At 46.5% G+C, this 22,761-nt stretch overlaps 1 protein-coding gene and 1 long non-coding RNA gene across 6 annotated transcripts in view; one reads left to right on the top strand and one right to left on the bottom strand.

The window, feature by feature from the left end:
• Window positions 1-5,966: 5,966 nt before the first annotated feature.
• On the top strand, window positions 5,967-12,664 carry LOC145715360 (uncharacterized). The gene is made up of 2 exons (XR_014137412.1): window positions 5,967-6,084; window positions 12,430-12,664. It is a non-coding gene; the product is annotated as an uncharacterized LOC145715360 (long non-coding RNA).
• Window positions 11,729-22,761, bottom strand: part of DGUOK (deoxyguanosine kinase) — a 30,054-nt gene continuing 19,021 nt past the window's right edge. For 4 of the 5 annotated variants that reach the window (XM_078444612.2, XM_078444609.2, XM_078444611.2 and 1 more), the window contains 5 exons: window positions 21,550-21,737; window positions 17,945-18,092; window positions 13,101-13,216; window positions 12,392-12,491; window positions 11,729-11,953 (listed from right to left, as the gene is read on the bottom strand). In XM_078444612.2, the coding sequence (XP_078300738.1) occupies window positions 11,927-11,953; window positions 12,392-12,491; window positions 13,101-13,216; window positions 17,945-18,092; window positions 21,550-21,701 (543 nt within the window). In that variant the 5' untranslated portion in view covers window positions 21,702-21,737 and the 3' untranslated portion in view covers window positions 11,729-11,926. The remainder of the gene's footprint in view (window positions 11,954-12,391; window positions 12,492-13,100; window positions 13,217-17,944; window positions 18,093-21,549; window positions 21,738-22,761) is intronic. The other variant, XM_081795250.1, reaches the window with a different exon arrangement.

Genomic DNA, 22,761 nt, shown 5'->3' on the forward strand with positions numbered 1-22,761 from the left:
ATTTCAAGACACTGACATTAATCCAGACTTGCACATTAGCGAAGGTCCACACCTCCGGCTTTAATGAATTTGAGGAGTGTGGAGTTAGGCAACTCATAGCCCAGAAAGAGAGCATCGTCTGAGAGTTTGAACTCCTGGGCTGTCCCAGCTCCACAGCTAACTAGCTGAGCAGCCTGGGGAGAACATTTCACACTTCCCCCACTTGGTCTTTATGTCCTTATCTTTGCAGTGATCTTGCACTCTTAAAGTCACCTTATCTATGCAGTTATCTCCACTCTTAAAAGTCGCCAAAGCTAAACTGAGAACCTGAAGGCTGACAAGGGGTAAGAGGACAGGTGGAGAGCAGCAGCCACCCCCGTGGAAGGTGATGGACAAGAAAGCAAGGTCCTGCTCAGCTAATGGGGGGACTTTTAAAGTAGCAGAGCCAATCTCAGCTAAGCCAGAGTCCCTGCTCTGAAGGAGAAAGAAAGCCAAAGCCAAAGCTCAACTGCTTCTGGCAATGGAACCGTTTCCAGGAAGGGAACACACAGGTCATCTGAGGTCAAGTTCAGGGCACGCAGCCAGCCGCCAGGCGGGAAGGAAGCTGCAGTGAATGCCTGCTTGCCTGCTCTCCAAGTCTTTCACCTTCTGAACACAAGTGCTGTACCAGCCCCTTTGCAGGTCTCCCAGGGGACCGCAGAGGCTCCTTCCAGACCCAGGCCTTCTGGCTCTGGCCTCACAGACACAGCCTACGCAGAGGTGCTGAGAGGAAGCAGGTAGGAGACAGCGTGAGCAGTGGAGGTTCGCTGGCCTGTCTTGTCGTTGTCCTGCAGAGAAGAGGGGCCCAAGTGCTCCATTTAAAGCATTTGAGCATTCCTCATCCACTGTTGCCCTCCCCACCCCCGGAACACACAGGACACGCTCTCAGCTCTCTGCCTTGATCCATGGTGTTAACTCCACTGTCTTCCAGCTTCTGCTCTACAAATCCTGCTTTCGTGTAGTGCCCAGCTCATATGCCATGTGACCCATGCAGTTCCCTTTGCTGGAAGTGGCACCTGTTGTAGACTGTCTTGCGTCACACTTGAAAGGAAGCGTCGTCTCTCCCCGTTTGGGACCACACTGTACCCACTCTTTACCATCACATTATGCCTATCCCTTCCTTTGCCCATGTAGCTTACCTGCCTGCCATCATGTTCCTCACCTCACCACCCAGGGCTCAGCTCAGCTAGACTCTCTGAAGGACTTTCCACCCACAAAGACCTAGCAGCCCCACTTACCGAGTGGCCGCTCTGTGCCCAGACGTTTGTCTACAGTATTTCTTATCCTGAAACACCCCTGCAAAGCAGGCGCAAAGATAGTTTCACTTTCAGACTTCAGGAAAACAGAGGCTTAGAGAGGTGCAGGAACTTGTCCAAGATGCACGGCTGGTTAGTGGCCGAGCCAGGATTGGAGCCCAGGTATAATGCCTACACCTAAACCCCCCATCTCTTCCGTGCTACTTTTTCATTCATAAGACAAATATTTTGAACTTGAGGCTATACGAACCTTGGAGATCACCTTTCTTGTTTTCAGAGCAAGGAACCCAAGGAGTAGAGAGGCCGGACGACTTGCCCACCCCATTTCCTCATTCCTTGCATGTGCTGGCACTGGGGACCCAGGAACCACCTATCCGCTGCAGGGGCCACCAGTGCCAGGTAACATTCTCTGGGGCTTCCAATTGCAAGCCTCCTGACACACACCTGCCTTGCAAGCAGGGCCCCGAAGGAGGCAAGAGAGAATGTTCCAGCAAGCTTAGAGCCACAGGATTATTAGTTCAGCTGTATACAATGGTAAAACCCCAAACAGCAGTGACTTAGGTTTATACCTTTCTCATGTAGAAGTCTGAGGAGGGCAGTATGGGGCTAATGCTGCTGATTAACCCACCCAGGGCCTGAGGCCTCTTTTGTCTTCCGCAGGTCCCTCCTAATGAGGCCCTGCATGGTCCCCAGTGTCCCCAGGATCACCTGGCACAGGGGAGTCTGAGAGCAAGCTCAGAGGGCTCACTGCCTGTCTTCTACTTGTACCCTTCACACCGGCAAGGCAGCTCTGAGTCTGGCTGGGGCAAGCATGCTGCAGGCAGCATTAAGGGGTAAGAGTGTGGGGGACATTTCATTGCTTAGTCCAAGGGGCCCTTCTCAAGCTCAGCCTACTTCTTGTCTTCTCCCCTTCTTCCTTCTTTCCATCTGTCTAATGTTTATCGAGTTGTGCATTCCTGTGTGCCAGGCACTGGAGGTACAAAGAGGGATAGGCGCATTCTGTGCTTGAACAAAGAGATGAGGAAATAGACCATTTTAATGCTATGTGGCAAGGGCAACCATAAGATACATGCAAAGTTAATGAGCTTTGTGCTCAACAGGAGCACAAAGGCCGGACCCCTGACCTTCCCCCTCCCAGCCAGGTAGGAGGTCAGCAAGGGCTTCCTGAAGAAGATGCCTGCTGATGAGACGGACCTGAGAAATATTAGGGGGCAGTAGCTAGCCCCAGATGATTGCCTGGATGTTGGGGGTGAGTGAGAGGGAGGAGTCTGACGCTCCCAGTTTTCTAGCTGCAGTGGCCGGAGGAGTGATGGTGCCACCATGGGTACAGAGCACACAGACCTTCTCCCATGACAGTGCTCTCTTGCCTTGGGGAACACCCCCCAGCTTCAGGTGGCTGTCACCTCCCCTGTACGACCCTTTTCCATTGCTAAAGACATGTACATGGGCCCTTTTTATTGTAAAGGTTTTAGGTCAAGTGCCCTTGGGAGATGGAAGTCCCCTCGACCCTGGTCTAGTGAGTCAGATGCAGGAGCACAGTCTGTACCAGGCAGCCTCCAGGCCAAACCAAGCTGATTTCCCAAGTGTCACCTGAGCCTGCTGTGCCTCATGGAAGCTTTGGCTCTAAAACACCACCTGTAGTGAACATCTGCCACTTTGTGAAGAACCAGTGAATGAATCCCCTTCCTGTGTTTGGGGACTTTCCCACTGTGGTTGGAGGTAGAGCTGGCCTCACACAGTGAAGATGAAAAGTCAGATACTATCTGACTCCCTTGCAGCTACCTGGCATGTCAAGGACATGTGGCCGAGACTACAACTACGATACACCTCCCAGAGTCTCAGGGCTGTGAGGATCTTTGTGTGGCAGAGGCGGTTACAGGGGGATCACTTTCTCCTAACAGCCATGGTGCACACTCTGGGACCTTGCAAATGACAGGCCTGAAGCTTGAGCTTCAGTAGGTTCACACTAGCTTGCATCTGTTTGCAGTTAAGGACTGTGACAACTCCTTGGCAGGTGATCAGTCCAGCAGGGTACACGGCTAGGGCAAATGCAGGGGAGAGGGGAGCACAGACTTTGTCTGGAGGACAGTGAGTAAAACCATTCAGCCAAACAGAGGATTCTTTCACAGGGTGAAAGAAGGGGAAGATAAGGTTGGAGAACCCCCAAAACCCAGTCAAGTAGCCTGGTCATCACCTTGTAAGAGGCACCAACATTTTTTAAATGAACTTTTATTTTGGAACAATTATTTATTATTTATTTATTTTTAAATGTTTATTTACTTTTGAGAGAGAGAGGGAGAGTGCGAGCAGGGGAAAGGCAGAGAGAGAGGGAGACGGAGAATCCAAGCAGGCTCCACAAGGATCCAGTGCAGAGCCTCCACTGGATCCAAGAGGATCCAGTGCAGAGCCTGATGCAGGCCTTGAACCCACGAACCATGAGATCATGACCTCAAAAGTGACCAAAGTCGGACGCTTAACCGACTGAGCCCCAGGCGCCCCTTGGAATAATTATTAAGTAAGCTAAATGCCCAATGTGGCGCTTGAACTCATAACCCAGAGATCAAGAGTCATGCTGTACTGACTGAGCCAGTCATGTGCCCCAACTTTAGAGTAATTATATATATATATATATATATATATATATATATATATATATATTTTTTTTTTTTTTTTTTTTTTTTTTTTTTTAAGTAAGCTTCACACCCAGTGTGGGGCTGGAACTCACCACCCCAAGATCGAGAGCCACAGGCTCTACTGATTGAGCCAGCCAGGGGCCCAGGAATAATTTTAGATTTACAGGAAAGTTGCAAAGATAGTACAGAAAGTTTCCTATCTCCCCTGATGCTAGTAACATCTTGCATTGTATGCTACATTTGTCAAAACTAAGAAGCTGATACTGGTATATTATTATTTACTAAACTCCAGGCTTGATTTGGATTCCACTGTTTTTTCTGCTAATGTCCTTCTTCTATCCCAGGATCCAATCCAGGATACACTTTGCATTTAGATGCCAATCTTTTTACAGGAGAATATTAAATATGATTAAAGCTGTTTTAGGAGAATCGTCTGATGGAACATCCAGGTTGGAACAGGATGTAGGGTAGAAAGGCATTTGTAAAGGCATTCCAGAACCTTCACCAAATTTCCAAATGCATCTCAGTGCCTGGTGCCTGAAGGGGCTCACCACCTTGAAGGTGCAGTTGCCAGGAAGAGGAGATCTGGGCCACTGGAAGCACGTCTGCCTGCTCAGGACCCACTGGGCCAAAGGCACATTTAGGATGCACCTGGGGGCCTCCACCCAGCAGGGTTAGCAAGCTAGCAGTTCTTCCTGCCTGGGCAACAAAAGTGGACTGGTACATCTGAAAAGGCAGCCAAGGAAATGCATGCAAGTCTCGTCTTGTCTCCCTTAACCAGCAGTCTGTTGTGAAAACAGAACAGACTCCGGAGTCAGGAAGGACCTGGGTTTGAGTCCTGGGTTCACCACTTACAGCAGGACTCTGCGTGAGTTCCTGAACTTCCCTGAGCTTCAGTTTCCTTACTGGTAAAAACTGGGATCTTAAGCCTCCCTCATAAGATTAATGAGAGGATGATGCAACACTTAAGAAGGGTTCACTAGGGCATCTGGCACACAGTAGGCATTCAGCAATCATCAGCTCCCTTGACAACTTGAGGATGGGATCTGGGCTCAGAATTTTTTTTGCATATCCTTGTAGTGCTTAGCACACAGAAGACACTTCATAATTTGGTGACCATACTATGGAGCTCACAAATCCAATGGCCCCAGAAAGGGCACAACATGTCTCCACTTACATCATTCACTTATTTAGCGAGTCTATATCGGGCAAGTCTGTATCACCAAATAGCAGTAAATAGAGAAATGCCAGGCACTGTGCTAAGTGACCAAGACATGGTCTGTGTCAAAAATGGCAAAGCCCATTGGTCTCCAGACAACTTTCAATCAGGTCTGGCACACGGTCGGACATAGTTGAATCGGCAGTGTGTCCAAGAGCACAAACACCAGTTCCTTCTGGGTGGTGCGAGGGAAGAGCCTCACAGAGACAGGAGTAGACTTGGGACTGGCAGAATCAGTATCCCTTTCGGTAAAAAAAGAGCAGAAGACGAGAGAGAAGCATTGCGTTATGTGGGAAACACAAGATGTCGTCTGGACCCACGGGTAGTCCTGTGGGGTTTAAGGTATGAGTGGTGGGAGGTAAACTTACAAAAACATGGCAGCTCTAATACTTCCACACAGGAAGGGCTGGGGGGCGGCTGTCTGGTGGCAGGGGCTGGCAGAAGACCTGACTTGAAGCTATGCTTTTACACAGCAGCTACAGGTTTTCTGTACGGTAGTCTCCCCCTTATCTGAGAGGGACACGTTCCGAGATGCCCAGTGAAAGCCTGAAACCACAGATAGTACTAAACCCTAAACATACTCTATTTATTCCTACACATACATACCTGTGATAATGCTCGATTTATAAAGCAGCACAGTAAGACATTGACAATAATGATTAACAAATTAGAACAATTATAACAACATACTGTAATAGGAGTTTTGTGAATGCCCCTTCTCTCTCAAAATATCTTATTGTGCCGTACTCTACGCTTCTTCTTGTGATGCTGGGAGATGATAGAATGCCCACGTGATGAGACGAAGTGAGGTGAATGACAGGCATTATGACACAGCAATAGGCTACTATGGACTTTCCCTCAAGACGTCAGAAGGAGGATCATCTGCTTCCAGAACAATGGCTGACTGCTGGTAACTGAGCTGCGGGAAGTGAAACTGCAGATAAGGGCCGGGAATAAGGTGAGGTGGCCTGGGGAACAGATGGTCGCTGGTAGTAGCAATGGGCGGGCAGGGTAAGGAGTGAGCATCGTAGCCACTCCTGGCATGGCCATGCGAGGAAGGGAGCCATGTGACCGCTAGGAAAAAGGAGGCGGGGTGAATGCATTTGGGGGAGTCGACTGCAATGCCCACTACACCTTCAACTAGAGAGCAGACAATGAGGTGCAGGAAGACTTGAGAGATTTCAGAGATTGAGAGATTTCAGAATTTGGTGAGAAAGGGATTGGAAGAGAGCTGGAGGGCAAGGATGACTCCAAGGCTTCTAACGTGGTCAACCTCGTGAAGAAACAGGCTTTGTTGTCCCGGGGGAGGGGGAAGGGGCAGGGTGGGGTGAGAACTCTGTCTTGCACACACTGAGCAGAAGGGAGATCCAGGTAATGACACCCAGAAGTCCACACGGATCTAGCTTTAAACGTCACCCTCCAGTCTGGGGTTTGCTTCAAAACAATCTGAGTGGTGGGTTGGCTACAGGTGACACAAAACTGGCCCTGAATAAATAACTGAAGTGGGTGAGAAAGTAAAAATTAGCTCAGACTAAGAAAACAAAAGCCGTGCTACCATCTCAGGCGGGGAAGACGGCACAGGTAAGGCCAGCTACAAAGCTGCCATGAAACACTACTCCTCCCAAGGGCACGCTGCTGCTAAAGTGTCATAACCACCCCCTTCTTTGCGTGGCTACTGCTTTCTGAGTCACTGAGCTCACCTTGTTCTCTGAAATGATGGACCGTCAGAAAGTTTGCCGTTTGAAATTTTATCAGTAAAAATGAAACACCCTCCTGTTGCTGGGAGGATCTAAGTCACTTTGACACAGAGAAACGGTCTTGATTTGCAATTCAGGTTTGGAGCTTCAGATAAGGGGCTTCTGAACACAACATTCACTTTGTGCTTTTGAAGGAAATGAACCTGGGCCTGCAGTGCAGTTCAGACCAGGCAGGCGTTGACTCCCGTATACGGAGACCTGCTTTTCTCTGAGCCTATCAAAGCACTGCTTCATTTACATTTTTACCTAAACTCTATCCTTCCCCCAGATCCTTTAATTCTCTTTTCCCGTTTGGTAAGACACCCATAGTTACTCTGGTGAGGTCCCTTTCATCACAATGAATTAATAAATCTGGTTTTGTCAAACTACAGGCTTGTTTCTGGTGATCTGAGGCTGATTGGGTCTGTGTAATGGGGATACAGTTCTTTGCACTATTCCCTCTGCTATTGCAAATGATTCACATTTTCCACGTTTCCAAGTTCTTGAGAAGTACTCACCCCATGATAACAATAGGAGCTATGATGGTGTTTGAGATCTCTGCAAGGGTGAGTTAACAGCCCTCCAAAGACATCCACACCCTAACCCCCGGCACCTGTAAATATGTTACCTTAATAGCAAAAGGGACCTGGCAGATGTAGTTAAGGCTAAAGATCTTGAGATGGGGAGAGTACTCTGCCTTAAAGCAGAGAAACTTTCCTGGCTGTGGTCAGAGAGAGATGTGACCACGGGAGAAGGGTCAGAGACGTAGTTGCTGGCCTTGAAGATGGAAGAAGGGGACACAAGCCAGGGAATGTGGGAAGCCTTTAGAAGACAGAAAAGGTAAGGAAACAGATTGTCCTCCAGAGAATCCACGTCAGAGTTCTGACCTACAGAACTAGAAGATAAACTTGTGCTACTTTAAGCCAAATTTGTGGTAACTTGATATGGCAGCAAAAAAAAAAAAAAAAAAAGGAATACAAGATCACTCAGCACAGTGGGTAAAGACAGAAATGAACCAAGGGTGCCTTGGGGACGCCAACACTTGAGAGGAGAGGAGGAAATGAGGAGTCAGCTAAGGACACAGAAAGGGAGGGACCAAATAGCGGAACACAGAAGAGACCAAGGAGAAAGTTCCAAGGAGAAAGTGGTCCAGATTTAAACTGCCCACTCCTTAAAAGTGAAGGCTGAAGGGTAAGCAGTCTTGCAGTTTTAAAGCACATGTTCTTCCCCTGCTTCATCGTCCTGTGATTCTAGCATTTTCATAAAATAAACAGCCTTTCCCCTGAAACCACCACCTTCTCCTTTCATGCGAAAAGCCGGAGAGTTTGAGAACTTTCACAATCTCAATTCACATTACAAACCCATCAAGGTAATATTCCGGTTCGGGAAGAGTAGGTTTTACGACATCACAAGTGAGAATGAACTCTATTTTTATGTGCTAATCTAAGTTATTTGACATTGGAGCACAGCCTAAATGGGAGTGGGACAGTCACCGGCCTGGTGTGACTGTGCTGTGCTGGGTCTCCGTGTTTAAACACTCCTCCCAGACCTGTCCCTCCTCGAATGCTAAGGTCCTCATTAAAACAGTCTCTCTAGACCATCTCACTACCAATTTGGAAAATGGCAAATTATTTTACCCAGGTAGACTGTCCATGGTGCTATCTTACAGAATATTCACATTCTTTTTTTTTTAAGTTTATTTATTTATTTTGAAAGGGGGGAGGGGCAGACAGGGAGGGAGAGAGACAATCCCAAGCAGGCTCCGTGCTGTCAGCACACAGAGCCCAATGCAGGGCTTGATCCCATGAACTGTGTTAATATGACCAGAGCCAGAATCGAGTCGGGACACTTAACGGAGTCACCCAGGCACCCCCGGAACATTCACATTCTGAAGGGCAAAGTTTATGCAGGGAAAGAAATGCTGAATTTCTAGATTTTCAGGCTTTTTCTAAGTGAAGAAGGTGAAGGATAGGAGCGTATTCCTAAATTCTAAACCCACTAGTCTTATGTGGTTTTGAGAAGCTGGGCCTAATGCCTCATTCTCACACAAAGACATTGCCACGTGACTTTTTCTCTGCCTGAATACCCTGCCCCATTAATTCTTCAGAATTCGGAACAGTTGCCACTTTCTTTTTTTTTTTTTTTTTTTTTAAATTTTTTTTTTCAACGTTTTTTATTTATTTTTGGGACAGAGAGAGACACAGCATGAACGGGGGAGGGGCAGAGAGAGAGGGAGACACAGAATCGGAAACAGGCTCCAGGCTCCGGGCCATCAGCCCAGAGCCTGACGCGGGGCTCGAACTCACGGACCGCGAGATCGTGACCTGGCTGAAGTCGGACGCTTAACCGACTGCGCCACCCAGGCGCCCCACAGTTGCCACTTTCTAAGGGGGGGCTGTCCCAGCTTATGTTGGCTCCTTCTGCCATAAGCCCCCACGGAACACCCGTATGTTTCCTTTTGAACCGCTCACCACATAAGCAATTACTTGTCTGCTCTTTCACCCTCACCATCCGATGGCGAATTCTGCAAGGTAACGACAGCCTGCCTCCGCTGTGCTGTTATCTCCTTGGTCTCTAGCATACAGGAGATAATCACAAATATTTGATGACTGATTAAACGAATGAAGGGTGGGGTCCCAGTGCTCTTATTCTGGCTTTACATTAGTGGTTCCTGAAAATGTAAATGGGAATTAAACATTTGGGCCCCTCAAAGCTAACGAACCAAAAGCACCGAGTTTCTAAAACATACCTACCATCCAATGTTCATCCCTGGTCTTGTCCAAAGCCTGAAGCGGCAAACAAACACAAGAACAAGGGGGTCGACAACACTAACAAGAGAATTCAATGGGAAAAGAGAATCATCTTTTCAACAAATGGTGGGACAACTGGATATGTGCATACAAAAGAACGAAGTCAATCCTTACACCACACACACAAATTAACTCAAAATGAACCACAGACCTAATGGAAGAGCCAAAACTATACAACTCCTGGAAGAAAACTTAGGAGCAAATGTTTGTCACCTTGGATTGTTCAAAACTTTCTTAGATGTGACACCAAAAGCCCAAGTGGCAAACTAGACTTGGTCGAAATTCAAAACTTTTGCGCTTCAAAGCACACTATCAAAATACACCCGAGGGAATGGTAGAAAATATTTATAAATCATGTCTCTGGTAAAAACTTGTACACAGAATATCCAAAGTCTCTTACAACTCAATAATAAAAAGCCAAATAACTGAAGAAAGCACAAAGGATTTGGGTATTTTTCCAAGGAAGAAATACAAATAACAAATAGTAACATGAAAAGACGCTCAATATCATTAGCCATCAGGGAATGTAAATCAAAACCAGGATAGGATACTAGGACGGCTATAATCGAAATGACAGCAAGTTTTGGCAAGGACCGGGAAAGACTGGGGCCCTCATTTATCGCTGCAGAGAATGTAAAGTGGTGCAGCCACTTTGGAGAGTTTAACAGTTCCTCCAGAGTTACCATTTGACCTGGTAATTCCACTCCTAGATGTATATCCAAGAAAATTTAAAATCCAAAAATCTGTATATGAATTTTCATAGCATTATTCGTAACAGCCCCAAAATGGAATCCACATGTCTATCAATAGATGAATGGATAAACAAAATGTAGTATATCCATACAATGAAATATTTCGTCACAAAAAAGAACGATGTACTGATGCATGTTACAACATGGCTGAACGTGGAGAACCTTGAAAGAAACCAGTCACAAGAGGCTACCTATTATGTGATTCCACTTACATGAAATCTCCAGAAGAGTCATATCTAGAGACAGAAAGTAGACCGGTAACTTCCTAGAGCTGCACTGGGGTGGAAGAAGTAAGGGTGATGGGGAACAGGGAGTGACTGCTACTTGGTTGGCAATTTTTCTCGGGGTGCTGAAGACATTCTGGAATTGACTATGGTGATGGTTGCTCAACCCTATCAACCATACTAAAAACCACTGAACTGTGCACTTTAATTAGGTGAATTGTACGGTACGTGAATCGTATCTCAATAAAACGGTTAAAAATTTAAGTATGATAAAGAAATGCTGTGCTTCCATTTCACGACAGCATACATTTGTCAGAAGCCAATCTCACACTCGTTTCCCCAAGCATAAAGAGAAACACAGGTTTCTGTCTCCTGGGACGCTGACTTCTGAGCTTATTCGTTTTCCTGTGTGCCTGCATGACTGTTAAGGGCTCAGTGCAGGGATTCATGGAGGTGCAGGCTTCTTGCAATGGAGCATTTCGATTCTACAGAGCCATGCATTTTTCTCTTGACAATAAATTGTCCTTGGAGCTTGAAGTGCAGCACAAAAAATTCTTTTTCCAGCACAGTCACTCCATTAAGATCACCTGAAACTCACTGGGTATATTTAGGGCAGGCCAGAGTGCCAGGATGACTGAATCCTAAATGCAAGATGCTGGGACTTTTGGGCTCATGATTTGTTTTCTCCCTCCCTCCATCTTCCTCTGGCCCAGGTTCTTCAGCTCTAGCACAAAGGTCAGAGCACCCCACACCCCCAAACAAAAGTGCTGGATGGGAAGAGACAGGAGCATCCTGGAGTTCGGGTTCCATTCTCTAGTGCTGGGGGCCTGCACTGAGTGTCCACACTCTCCCGAACCTCTGTACTTCCCTCCTTCGTGCCCAGGGCAGGGCTTGGATGGGAGTCCTGGGAACAATCCCAGCCCAAGCGCATCAGAGGGAACAAGTGAGCACACAGGGAAGTCTAGGTGGTGAAGGATTCAGGAGAAAAGCTATGGCTGTTCTCAGGTGAAAATGGCTCATCTAGAGGGAGATTCAGAGCGGGCACCAAGAAATATGCACAGGGATAAACCAACAACTGGATTAACAGAATAAGCAAAACTTCCACTTTATTTTAGAAGCCTTTGAGACATAAAAGACAGTAACTGCAAAGTCGAAGGCTAACCCAAACCATGCACCTGAGTGTCAGAGCACTCTAGGGGCAAAAGGCGATGGAAAGGTGCATGACTTGGGATTTTTCCAGCTTTAGAAACTCAGAGAGCCAGAACATCCCGGGACTGGTTACAGATTATTTACAAAGGTGTTTACCTGTGCGAAAGAGAAAAACCAAAAGTTATATTTCACATTTTTAGCGCTCTACAACAGTCCACCCACACTGCATATGTAGCCGAGCCCACGAGGTTTTGTGAGGAAGGGAAAATAGGCATGGGGGAGAAATGGGACCTGCTCAGGGTCATACAGTATCAAGTGGCAGAGCTGGGAATAGAATCCATAAATTGTATTTCCCCAGTTCTAAAATACCTTTGAGGAGGAAGTTAGCTGGGAAGTCAATTATTTAACAATTATTAGCCCAAATACTTTAGAGAATAGGGATTATATTTGTGACATGTACAAGGTCCCACGGGCTTTGGAGTGTGAAATGCAATTTGAAGCACAAAGCATAAGACCATCATTCTGAAGTCTGAAGCAAAGACAAAAGTGCAATAAAGGAAAATCACGAGATGCAGGAGTTAAGATCCTCCCCACCTTTTTCAAGAGTTCTTCTTGTTTGGTTTCTTCTTCAGAAAAATCATCATTGACATCCAATACCAGCACTGGAATGTTCAGCAGAGCCTCAAAGTGGAGCCTTGTAAGAAGCATGAACGTTTTAGGGGACAGAAAAAAGAAAGCTGAGCCAACCTTCACATACTCACCAAGTCTTAGTAATCCATAGAAGAGATCTAAAGTCACATGGCTTCTCAATGAAATGGCATGTAAATAGCAATTTGAAAAAGAGTTTAATAAAGTTGGCCAGAAAGAGGAAGGCTGAAATTTCTCTTTAGTCTTGAAATGGATACGGAAGGTCAGAGCCCTACACATTTCAAGTGGATAGCATGCCGAGCCCGAAGGAAGGAGAGGCCAAAACTAGGACTGTCAACTTAGTAAGAAGGACAATTTCTCCAGAAATTTTCAGACCTTCACCCTGAGCTAACTATATCACTATCCTCAATCACAATGTTCAATCTAGGGGAATGTTAAAAAACAAAAAAGGTGAGAAACAGAATCTGATAAAAAGTCTCTTAGCATATACAGATTACATCTAACATTTAAGTTTCTGAGTTGGATAATGCTTGGCATTTCCAACCACTCGGTACACTCTCAACCTTCTTATGGGGCTGCGTGCTGAACTCATGTTTGGGCAACTGGCTTGTAGGGAGGCAGGTGTCTGTGTGGTGCTGTCCTCTTCTCTGCTTACCTGGTTGTCTTGTGAACAAGCCAGGCTTCGTGTTGACTGTGAAGCTGCTCGAGATATGCCAGCTCAATTCCTTTCTCCTCTTCCCTGGCCCTGTGGTGTAGTCTCTTCCAGCAAACCTAAAAGACAATCCCCAGGCCCTGCTGAGCTCATGTGTTATCCTGGCTGTGACAATGCAGTCCTCAGGGGCTCTCTGACTCAACTCATGATGTCTATCCTGAGAACGGTAAGCCATGACTTTGCTTCTACTGTCTGGTTTTCTTATTCAATCACAGGGTAATGGCAAACTTCATCAACCCTTTTTTTTCTTCTTCCCAATCCCATCCAGGAAGTCCCTAAATTCTCTTTAATCTCTCTCACCTCTGTCCTAGTCAGGTCCTTATCACCTCTCACTCAGATGGTGGCAAGAGCCTTCTGGCTCTCTGCGTTCTGGAGGCGGTGAAGTGCATGGGAACAGCACAGGCCTTAAAGTCAGAAAACCCACAATTCGATTCCTGTCTTCGCCTTGTGCTAGTGGTGCAAGCTCTGTGGGCTTCCCTCTCCTCCCCTCCACTCACCCCATGGGGAGTTGGTGAGGACTCACCAAGGTAAGGCATGTCAAGTTCCTGGCCAAAGCTGCTCTCTCCTCCCAGTGAGACCCCTCCACCCACCCTTCCTTAGTGCTGCAGGAGAGTGGCGGTGCGCTCCTTGCTGCGAACACTTCCCAGGCTCGGTACTACCTACAGCCACAGAGCCCCAGGTTCAAGGAAGCATGAGGAGCATATTTACAAAATGGAAAATCTGAAACACGACTTTCATATCCTTTCACTCACTGAGTCTGCAGCAGAATGCAAACTCTGCCCAGGTCAAAGATAAAACAAAGAAGTAAACAAAAAGTGAGGCTTAAGACTAACTCTCCTTCCCTCCCCCTTTCCAGAGAGTGCATGATTCCACTCTGCCTTCACCTGGTAGAAAAGTCTGAAGCACACTGGCCCAGAGAATGTCTTCTCCTCCTTTACCTGTCGCACAAGGCCATCCCAGATCCTGGCCACCCCTCCTACCTCTCCACCTTCATCCTTAGCACCTCCCTGGACTCAGTGCCATTAGCCAGATCGGACCCGCAGGACAGGCCGAGCTCTTTACCACCTTGAGACTTTTGCTCCCAATCTTTGTTTTGCCTGATTGCTTTCCTTCCTCTTTCCACATGGCAAACGTTTCATCATTCAATGTCACCTGTCCTGGGAAGAACCGGTGGAGTAGCCCACTGATCTAGGACTACCCTCTTTCAAACACTTAAAAAACTTTATCCCAAATGTAAACTTTAGCTGCAAATGAAGCACACAATACTCCCAAAGACGCACAGAGTCCTTGCTGTTTCCCTCTCGCTCAGCCCTTCCTCTAAGGGAACGAAATCATGTAAACAAATTTCATTTATGAGCTTATGTCCAACTTTTCAAACTGATTAACAGAGACAGATCTGACACGTTAATACTTCTAGCACCCATTCCTTCTCGCCAATCTTTTCCCCTAATCAACTATCATCCCAAACTTAGATGAAGTCCTTGTCCTTGGGATTTTATAATTTACTTAGACAATAGGTAAACCAACACGCAAAACAGTGAATCAAGTGCTAAACTGTGAGCTTTGGATCTTTCTTCAGTGTAGCAGTTCAGATGAGGGAGGGAGCAGCTGTGCCCCAGAGTCAGAGAGGTGTTCCCTGGAGGAGGCAGGGCCCCCCCCTTTACTTCTAGTACCAGCTCCTGAGCACCACTCGGAGAGCCGGCGCTGTGCCAGGCCCTGGGGAAACACAGGCCGCCGGTGGCATTTCAGCTGTCTCAGGAGACAGAGGGAGGCGTGTACAGGGAGCTCTGAGAGCACAGCGGCTGGGAGCCAGAGCCTGTCTTGTTCAGGGCCGAGCGCTGGGCTGGCACAGCCAGTGGTCAGTGAAAACTCTGTTGCCTGCCGCCGTTCGCTGAGTCCATTTCTGCCCTCGTCTCCCTGGCTCTGTTAACCTTTTTCTCCTGCTTTCATCTTCTCCATTTCTACTTTCTTTCACCGTGAACCTGCTTTCTTCTTCCTCTTTCTGCCTATACACCCCCCCATTACTGCTGATGGCTTCAAGACATTTCCCCTTGTTCTCCTCCCTTCCCCATCACACAGCTTTACACCCCCAACTTCTAGCTGCCCAGTTCTCGATACCACAGCAACCAATGTTAATTTTGTATACTTTCAGAAATATTTTATGCATATACACATTCTTACCACCACTTTTTAAAAAAAAACACCGTACTTGTAAAAGGTGTCCCACTACATCCCCTGTGCTGGCTTTTCTTCACTTAACAATTAGTGTTTTCCCATCTTTTTTATGGCTTTAGAGTTTTCCAATGTATGGATAGAGCACAATACATTCAACTGATCCCTACCGATGACCACTTGGGTTGTTTCCAATAATCTGTTATTTACAAACACTGCTGTCTTGCACATGAGCCATTGTGTCCATTTGGGAGCATATTTATGGTATAAATTCCAAGGAGCGTGATTAACAGGTAAACTCCTACTTCGAACATTCGGCAAAATTCTTATTTTACTGGTAAGGCTACATCAATTTTTTTTTAAGTAGGCTTCACACCCAGCACGGAGCCCAATGTAGGACTTGAACTCATGACAGTAGGATCAAGAACTGAGCTGAGACCAAGAATCAGACGCTTAACTGACTGAGCCGCCAAGATGCCCCTCAACAAATTCTTTTCTTCAAAAGTCATATGCAAGCAGTGCTTTAGACCTGTGTCTCTTGATCTCAGTCCTCACGAAAGGACACACCTGAATGTAAGAAGGGCAGTGTAGCTGCACACAGCAAGTGGGGACCTTCTTGCTGATCTGCCCCCTTGACCAACCACCGCAGGAAGAGAGGCTGCTTGGACACTGGACTGTGACCGCTAGTGGGCCTGGCCACTCTACTTCCCAAGCCCAAGCCTGGGTGCCACAGGTACCAGGAAATTCCGGCATACTAGCTCCATGCTGCCGACAGTCCCCGGCAGGGCTGCACTCTCTTCCTGATTCCATGGGGCTGGGTGGGACACTGAGGAACAGACATTTCTCTTTTGACTGTTTTTTAGGTTGGCTTGCCTGTGTTTTAGAATTTAAGGAAGAGCAGGTAGAAAGGAGCAAAATGCCCTACTGAGGTCCATCTCACATGCTCTAAACTCAGTATTTCTTTCCCAGGGCTTTGTACTACAGTATTGGGCACTCGCATGGCTTTTCACATGCAGACGTGTTCACATCTGTTCTCTTCCCTCGGATATGGTCACCTCTGAATCTCACAGGAGGGGGTCAGGGGTGACTCTGGGGAAGGATATCAGCATTCCTGGGTCTCTGGCTCTACAACCATCAAAAGACCATCAAAATCCACAACCAGTCTTAAAGTTTTTCTGCTTTTTCTACCATTAAGTTGCAAGAAACCTTCAAAGCCCCTCATTTTTTTTCAACAACCCCCCTCATTCCACCCCTGCTGAAGGAGCTCAGTTAGTCTCTCCAGGAAGGTGTGTCAGTCATACCACCACCACCGCGGCCACCATCATCACCACCACCACCGTCACCATCACTTCTCACAGTCATTCCAAAGGGCACAAGCAAGTGAGGAAGACTCTTGCTGGCCTTTTCTCCAGCTCCTGCAAGCCTGTGTGATGGGCTCTCCTACCTATCTTCTGACTGCTCAGTCTGCTCTCAGGCCTGCCCCTGTCCACAAGGCTCAGTCCCATCTCTAAAAAGCATGGCCTCTAGAAAAAATAAAATAAAAAAAATAAAAAGCATGGCCTCTAATCAGAAAGGAGCTTTCCTCCTAAGATTATGCAGTGTATCTGGTATTTGACTATACATTACATATGTCTCAAAAGCCGAGAGCAACACACCTCTCAAAAAATACCTCCAGCCTTGACTCAGAATCCCACTCCAGAAGAGCCCTTGGAGACCACTAGTCTCAGCCACTGGATTTAAAAGACAAGGACCCCTCCAGGGGAAAGGCGTCCAGGGTCACTGTCGGTCAAAGACTCTCCTTCCTGGTGCTCCTTCTATGATATCACCCTATTGCATACTAGGCTGGCTCCAGGGTCCAAGTCAGAGAGTCATAAAATGTAACTTCTGTAGTCCATTCTCAAGGTTCAAAAGGCAGCTAGCTATAGGGGCGCCTGGGTGGCTCAGCCGGTTGGGCGACCGACTTCGGCTCAGGTCATGATCTCGCAGTTTGTGAGTTCGAGCCCCGCGTCGGGCTCTGTGCTGACAGGTCAGAGCCTGGAGCCTGCTTCAGATTCTGTGTCTCCCCACCCTTCTCTAACCCTCCCCTGCTCACGCTCTGTGTCTATCTCTCAATAATAAATAAACATTAAAAAAAATTTAAAAACAAAACAACAACAACAACAAAAAGGCAGCTATAAATTACAGTAGTATCAGGGTGAGGTGAGGAAACTCTCCACTGCATCCCAGCATCCTATTCAGGAAACCATCAAGACCACCCCAGACTCTGATGGATGACCCAGTTGGAGAGAAGGGAAAGTTGAGGCAACGGAGTACAGGTGACCTGGTCAGAGGAGCCAATCTGCAAACCCTGGGTGATAAAAACAATTCCCAATTTTCTCTGTGTTGTTACTCCATTGAGAGAGTCCCTTTCAGTCATTTGCTTTAGCCCTCTACTGCAGAAGCCTGTGGGAAATGGGGTACTCGATGCCAGAATGGGAGGGTGTTTACCCTCTACCCACCACGCTCCAGATAATACCCACAATCTAATTTCTCCAACCAGAAAATCAGGGGTTGGAGAATGTCACCTCTCAGGTTTCATATGGCTGGGAAGCTTAAGGCTTGAAGTTCTGCATTACCTGGGGAGTAGCCTGGAGGTAGATGAAGCCATGTAATTTGACCCGGCTGGCAAACTCCTGCAGGAGAAAAGAATGCCAGTCCTGATAGATATGCCATTCGATGTCACTGAGGGAACCATTTTCAAAAAGATTCTTTGCAAAGATATACCTGGTTGGAAATGTAAGTGGGATTGGGGGAGGGGAGAAGAATGGGAAAGGGAATAAAAGGCAAAAGGGAGAGAAGCAGAAAAATCAATAACCAACTTGTTCCACGTCTGTTCAAACCACTTAACCTTTCTAGCTCCTCATCAATCTTTAAGAAATCTGAATTCTTAACCTAGATCTCCTTCCTTGTCCCACAGCAAGATGGGAAATAGCATCTAGACTTTAGAAGCCAAAATCACAGCTCTCCAACAGGACTGATCCACTGGGAGAAAAGGGGCACTGGAAAAGAATATCATTGGTTGCTAGCAATTTTCCCTGTTGGAAGCCAGTCAGAACATACAGCATATGGTGCATGAAAACTGAAACTTTTGAGATTTCTCTATTATTATTGTAGCAAGCCTTCAAACAAAAAACCAACCTAGGGCTTGTGAGGGCTTCTGAGTCTCCAAGGCTGCTGAGCCATCCTCTCATACAGCTAACAAGCGGAGAAGGAAACGTACTGAAGTGGGGTCACCCATGCAGCAGGAAATGCATTTCTCACTAACTGCAGTATTACCAAGAGAGCAGACCTTCCCCCAAGCACACATGAGCTCTTCTTTACTTGTTTCCTCTGTTGCTGAGCTTCTAATCCAGGTACAAGGAAGCTAAATCTAAAAATCAAGCTAGCTTGAGCCTTGCTTACTGCCACAACAAAAGGAGCATCTGGTAAATAGGAGATCAGAGCTAACAAGAAACCCACTGCTTCAGAAGGGTCAATTCTGCTTTCAAACGTCAGGCATCTTGATACAAAACACAATTTACATCCTAAACAGTGAACACCAGTTTCTAAGGCAACGCTTAGCAACTGGCCACTTCTGGGAAAATGAAATTCAGAATCCTTGCGTACGAATGGCCCAGGGAAGTATACACCACAAGGCCGCAAGTGTTGCGATTAAAAGAATGGGCTGCAGTGTCACATTCCTGAGTGTGAGCCTGGCCCCCAAATTCATAAGCTGTGTTACCATGGGCAAGCCATCAAACTCCCTGAGCCCATTTCTTCCTCTACACAAAGGGGTAACAGTAGAACCCAACTCAGAATTGTTGTGTTGACTGTTTGTAGGACAAGGTGCTTGCTGGAGTGACCGGTGCATAGTATTCAAGACATCGTAGTTGTTACTATACCTACTTCTTTGCTAGGCTGTAAAGAAATTAATCTGGGAGCTCCAGAAGTCAACTCTCCCAGTCTGGAATGGTTTAGCTATGGTCTAGCCGAAGGCAACAAAAAGATGACTTCTGTAACTCAATTTCTGAAAAATATTTTCAGCTTCGTCACAATTTAGAAACTAAAATCTTATAAAGAGAAAAAACATATCTGTTATAAGCCTTTACGAGGGATCCTCATCTTTCTTGAGGATGAGCACTTCTTTCTCCCAGCTGGTGTTGATGGGGAGAGAGGGAGAAGGTTGGGCTAAGGGAGGGAACTACTGCATGTAGGTGCCGCAAAGAACAAGCGTAAGGACCCAGGCATCAGGGCCCCTGTTCTAAAAACACATGCTTTTGTTCCTTTTAACTCAAACCAAAAAGATTTAGGTTTCTTCCTCCCAGTCGTCCTCTCTCCCAAACAATTTGTGTTCCTCCTTTGAGACACACATCACACACGTGTGCACGTGTGCAGTCTCAGAGTCCCGTTAGAGTAGGATTACCCTGAAGGAAGGGACTGGGTCTCCTTTGCTCACTGCTAAGTCCCAGGATCCAGCCTGGTGTCTGAACATACAGGGATTTAATAAATCTGTGCTTGAGCAAATGAATGAATGAATGTTTTCAAAATGTTTATTTGAGGGAGAGAAAGAGCATGCACGTGAGCAGGGGAAGGGCAGAGAGAGAGGGAGAGAGAGAAAAATCCCAAGCAGGCTCTGCGTTGCCAGCATAGAGCCCTGATGTGGTGGGACTTGAACCCATGAACTGTGAGATCAAGGCCTGAGCCGAAACCAAGAGTGGGATGCCCAACCTACTGAGCCACCCAGGTGCCTCAAGTGAATGAGTTCTTTAAATAGGGGAAAGGGTCTGGGGGTGCCTGGGTGGCTCAGTCGGTTGAGTGTCCGTTTGACTCTTGATTTAAGCTCAGGTCATAATCCCAGGGTTGTGGGATCAAGCCCCGTGTCAGGCTTCACACTGATCGTGGAGCCTGCTTAAGATTCTCCCTCTCTCTCCCTCTACTCCTATCCCCTGCTAGCACACGCTCTCTAAAATAGAAAATTAAAAAAGGGGAAAAGGCCTAAGTTACCATTAGGATTAAATGAATTATCTTTTCTACCTCAAAAATGCCCCCCTCTGAAGAAAACATCTAGAATGTATAGCTGTCTATAGCAAAAGCAGTTCTCATCTTTTCCTTTACAAGTAAATGTTAAGATCTTATACCTTCTAAACCAAGTATTCTTTTTTCTGAGGGGGTCTCTCATATGCCTACTTCACTAAAGGGCTGGAAATAAAAAAAACCCATGGTGAACATGTTTCCAAGCAACCAGGGTTGTTGTATGTAAGTCATCTTCCCAGTCCAAGAGGCATGGCTTAGGAAAGGGGAGAGAAAAATATACAGTAGTATACCCAACAAATGAAAAGAACCAAAATCTACAGCCCAACTACCTATAATTCACATATTTAGCTTTTATAAAGGGTAGGCTCTCTCTCGCTCTTTTTAATTTTAATATTTTTGAGAGAGAGAAAGTACAAACGGGGGAGGGCAGAGAGAGAGGGAGACACAGAATCCAAAGCAAGCTCCAGGCTCTGAGCTGTCAGTATAGAGCCCAACGTGGGGCTCGAACCCATGAACCGTGAGATCTTGACCTGAGTCAAAGTTGGACACTCAACTGACTGAACCACCCAGGTGCCCCTTAGTAGGCTCTCTCTTGGGGTAGAGAAGGAATATGTAGCCCGTATCTTGCACTGTTTTGCATATCTTGCATGACATATCTTGCGTTTCGAGATATTAAAAATTACATGACATTTACAAGTGTACCCGTAGTTTTTTCCTACATGAGGCTTTATGGAACACCAAGAAGTAGAATTGATTTGTCTAATCTGGAAGTAAATGGGTAACTATTTCTTACATCTTCAGAAGTAAATGGGCAATGAAAATGTAGCATTTTTCAGGGCTCCTGGGTGGCTCAGTCACTTATGTGTCCGACTCTTGATTTCAGCTCAGGTCATGATCTCACCATTGTGAGACTGACCCTGCGTCGCGCTCCGCACTGGGCATGGAGCCTGCTTGGGATTCTCTTTCTCTCTCCGCCCCCCCCCCCCCCCCCCCCGCTTGTGTTCTCTGTCTCAAAATAAATAAATAAACTTAAAAAATTTTAAAAAGAAAAAAGCAGCATTTTTCAAAGTATACTTTTCAAAAACCACAGCAGAGCAGGGTCTGAGCAAGAGAAAACATGCGGTGCTGAGCACGGGGCCTGTGCCCAGTGGAGGGCTCGGGGTCTTACCTGTCACTGTACACGGACCTCTCAAAGACCTGTACCGCCTTCTTGGACTGTAATTGTTTCTCAGGAAAGGGCTCCAGCTGTACTTTTAGGCGGCTCATAAAAGAACATGTCTGGAATGTGTAGGACCATCGTGCTGGTTCCTGGTACATCATATCCAGCAAGTTTCCCAGATTTTGAGCAGTGTAGGCCTAAAGGGAAATTACAAAAGAGGAGAATTTCCTAGAAGGTACATTTACTTCATGGTGTTTGCTCCCCACACCCATGGTTTAATATCAATGAGGGAAACAATTACAGAAGTTTCCTTCTAAAAAAATGTAATCATATCCCCCAGTTTATTCAAAGCCACATAATCAAGGAAGAGATTTTCCTACCTGATTAGGAGAGAATTTGAGAGGGAGAGGACATGCCACCTTCAGCATACCAGAGAAGAGCAGAAGAAGAACCACATGCAGAATGAGCACATTCACTGACTGGTTTGTGGAGTCTGTCTGATGAAGAGTTCTCCAACAACAACTACTTGGAATCAAATCTTTCCATTGTAACACTATGTTGCCTCTCTTCTGAGCTTCCATCCCTGGCTATTTCTTTCTACAACTCCAACCCAGACAAGGAAGCAGCGGATTATTCGAAAATCCAACTAACCAACCAAAGAGAATTCTCTCTCTCTCTCTTTCCCTCTCAATGAAGGGATTAAAACAGCCAAGCAAAACCTTCCTCCTCCATTCTAGAGACTTTATGAAACATATTTAAAGACCCCTACGTGGCACGTGCAGGTGGGAACATGGGTCAGATATTCGAGAGCCCTGATTCTTTCCTGGGCTCTGCCACTGACTGGGCACAAAGTGAATTTTATGCAAAGCCCTTTGGCTCTGCATTCACTCAACTGCATTACCTGAGGGCCTGCATGGATGAGACGCTACATGGGCTCGATGGGCTCCATGCTGTAAGGGGTTCAGAAAACAAAACTAAGATTTATTTTCAGTGTTCACTATGTTGTTATCTCATTTAATCTTCAAAACAGCTTCATGAAGACGGAACTATTGTTATGCTCATTTTCCTGAAAGGCAAGTCCACTCAGAAAGGTTAATTAAGTAACTTACTTGTCCAAGGTCTCAAGGTGAGTAAGTGCAGAACAGGGACTCAAACCTGGCTTCCTCTAACTTCATTCTAATGTTTCTCTATATAAAGATAAGCTTGGAGGTCAATGATACA

This window comes from Panthera onca, chromosome A3 (genome assembly GCF_046562875.1).
Source record: "Panthera onca isolate mPanOnc1 chromosome A3, mPanOnc1 haplotype 2, whole genome shotgun sequence".
Classification (NCBI taxonomy): domain Eukaryota; kingdom Metazoa; phylum Chordata; class Mammalia; order Carnivora; family Felidae; genus Panthera; species Panthera onca.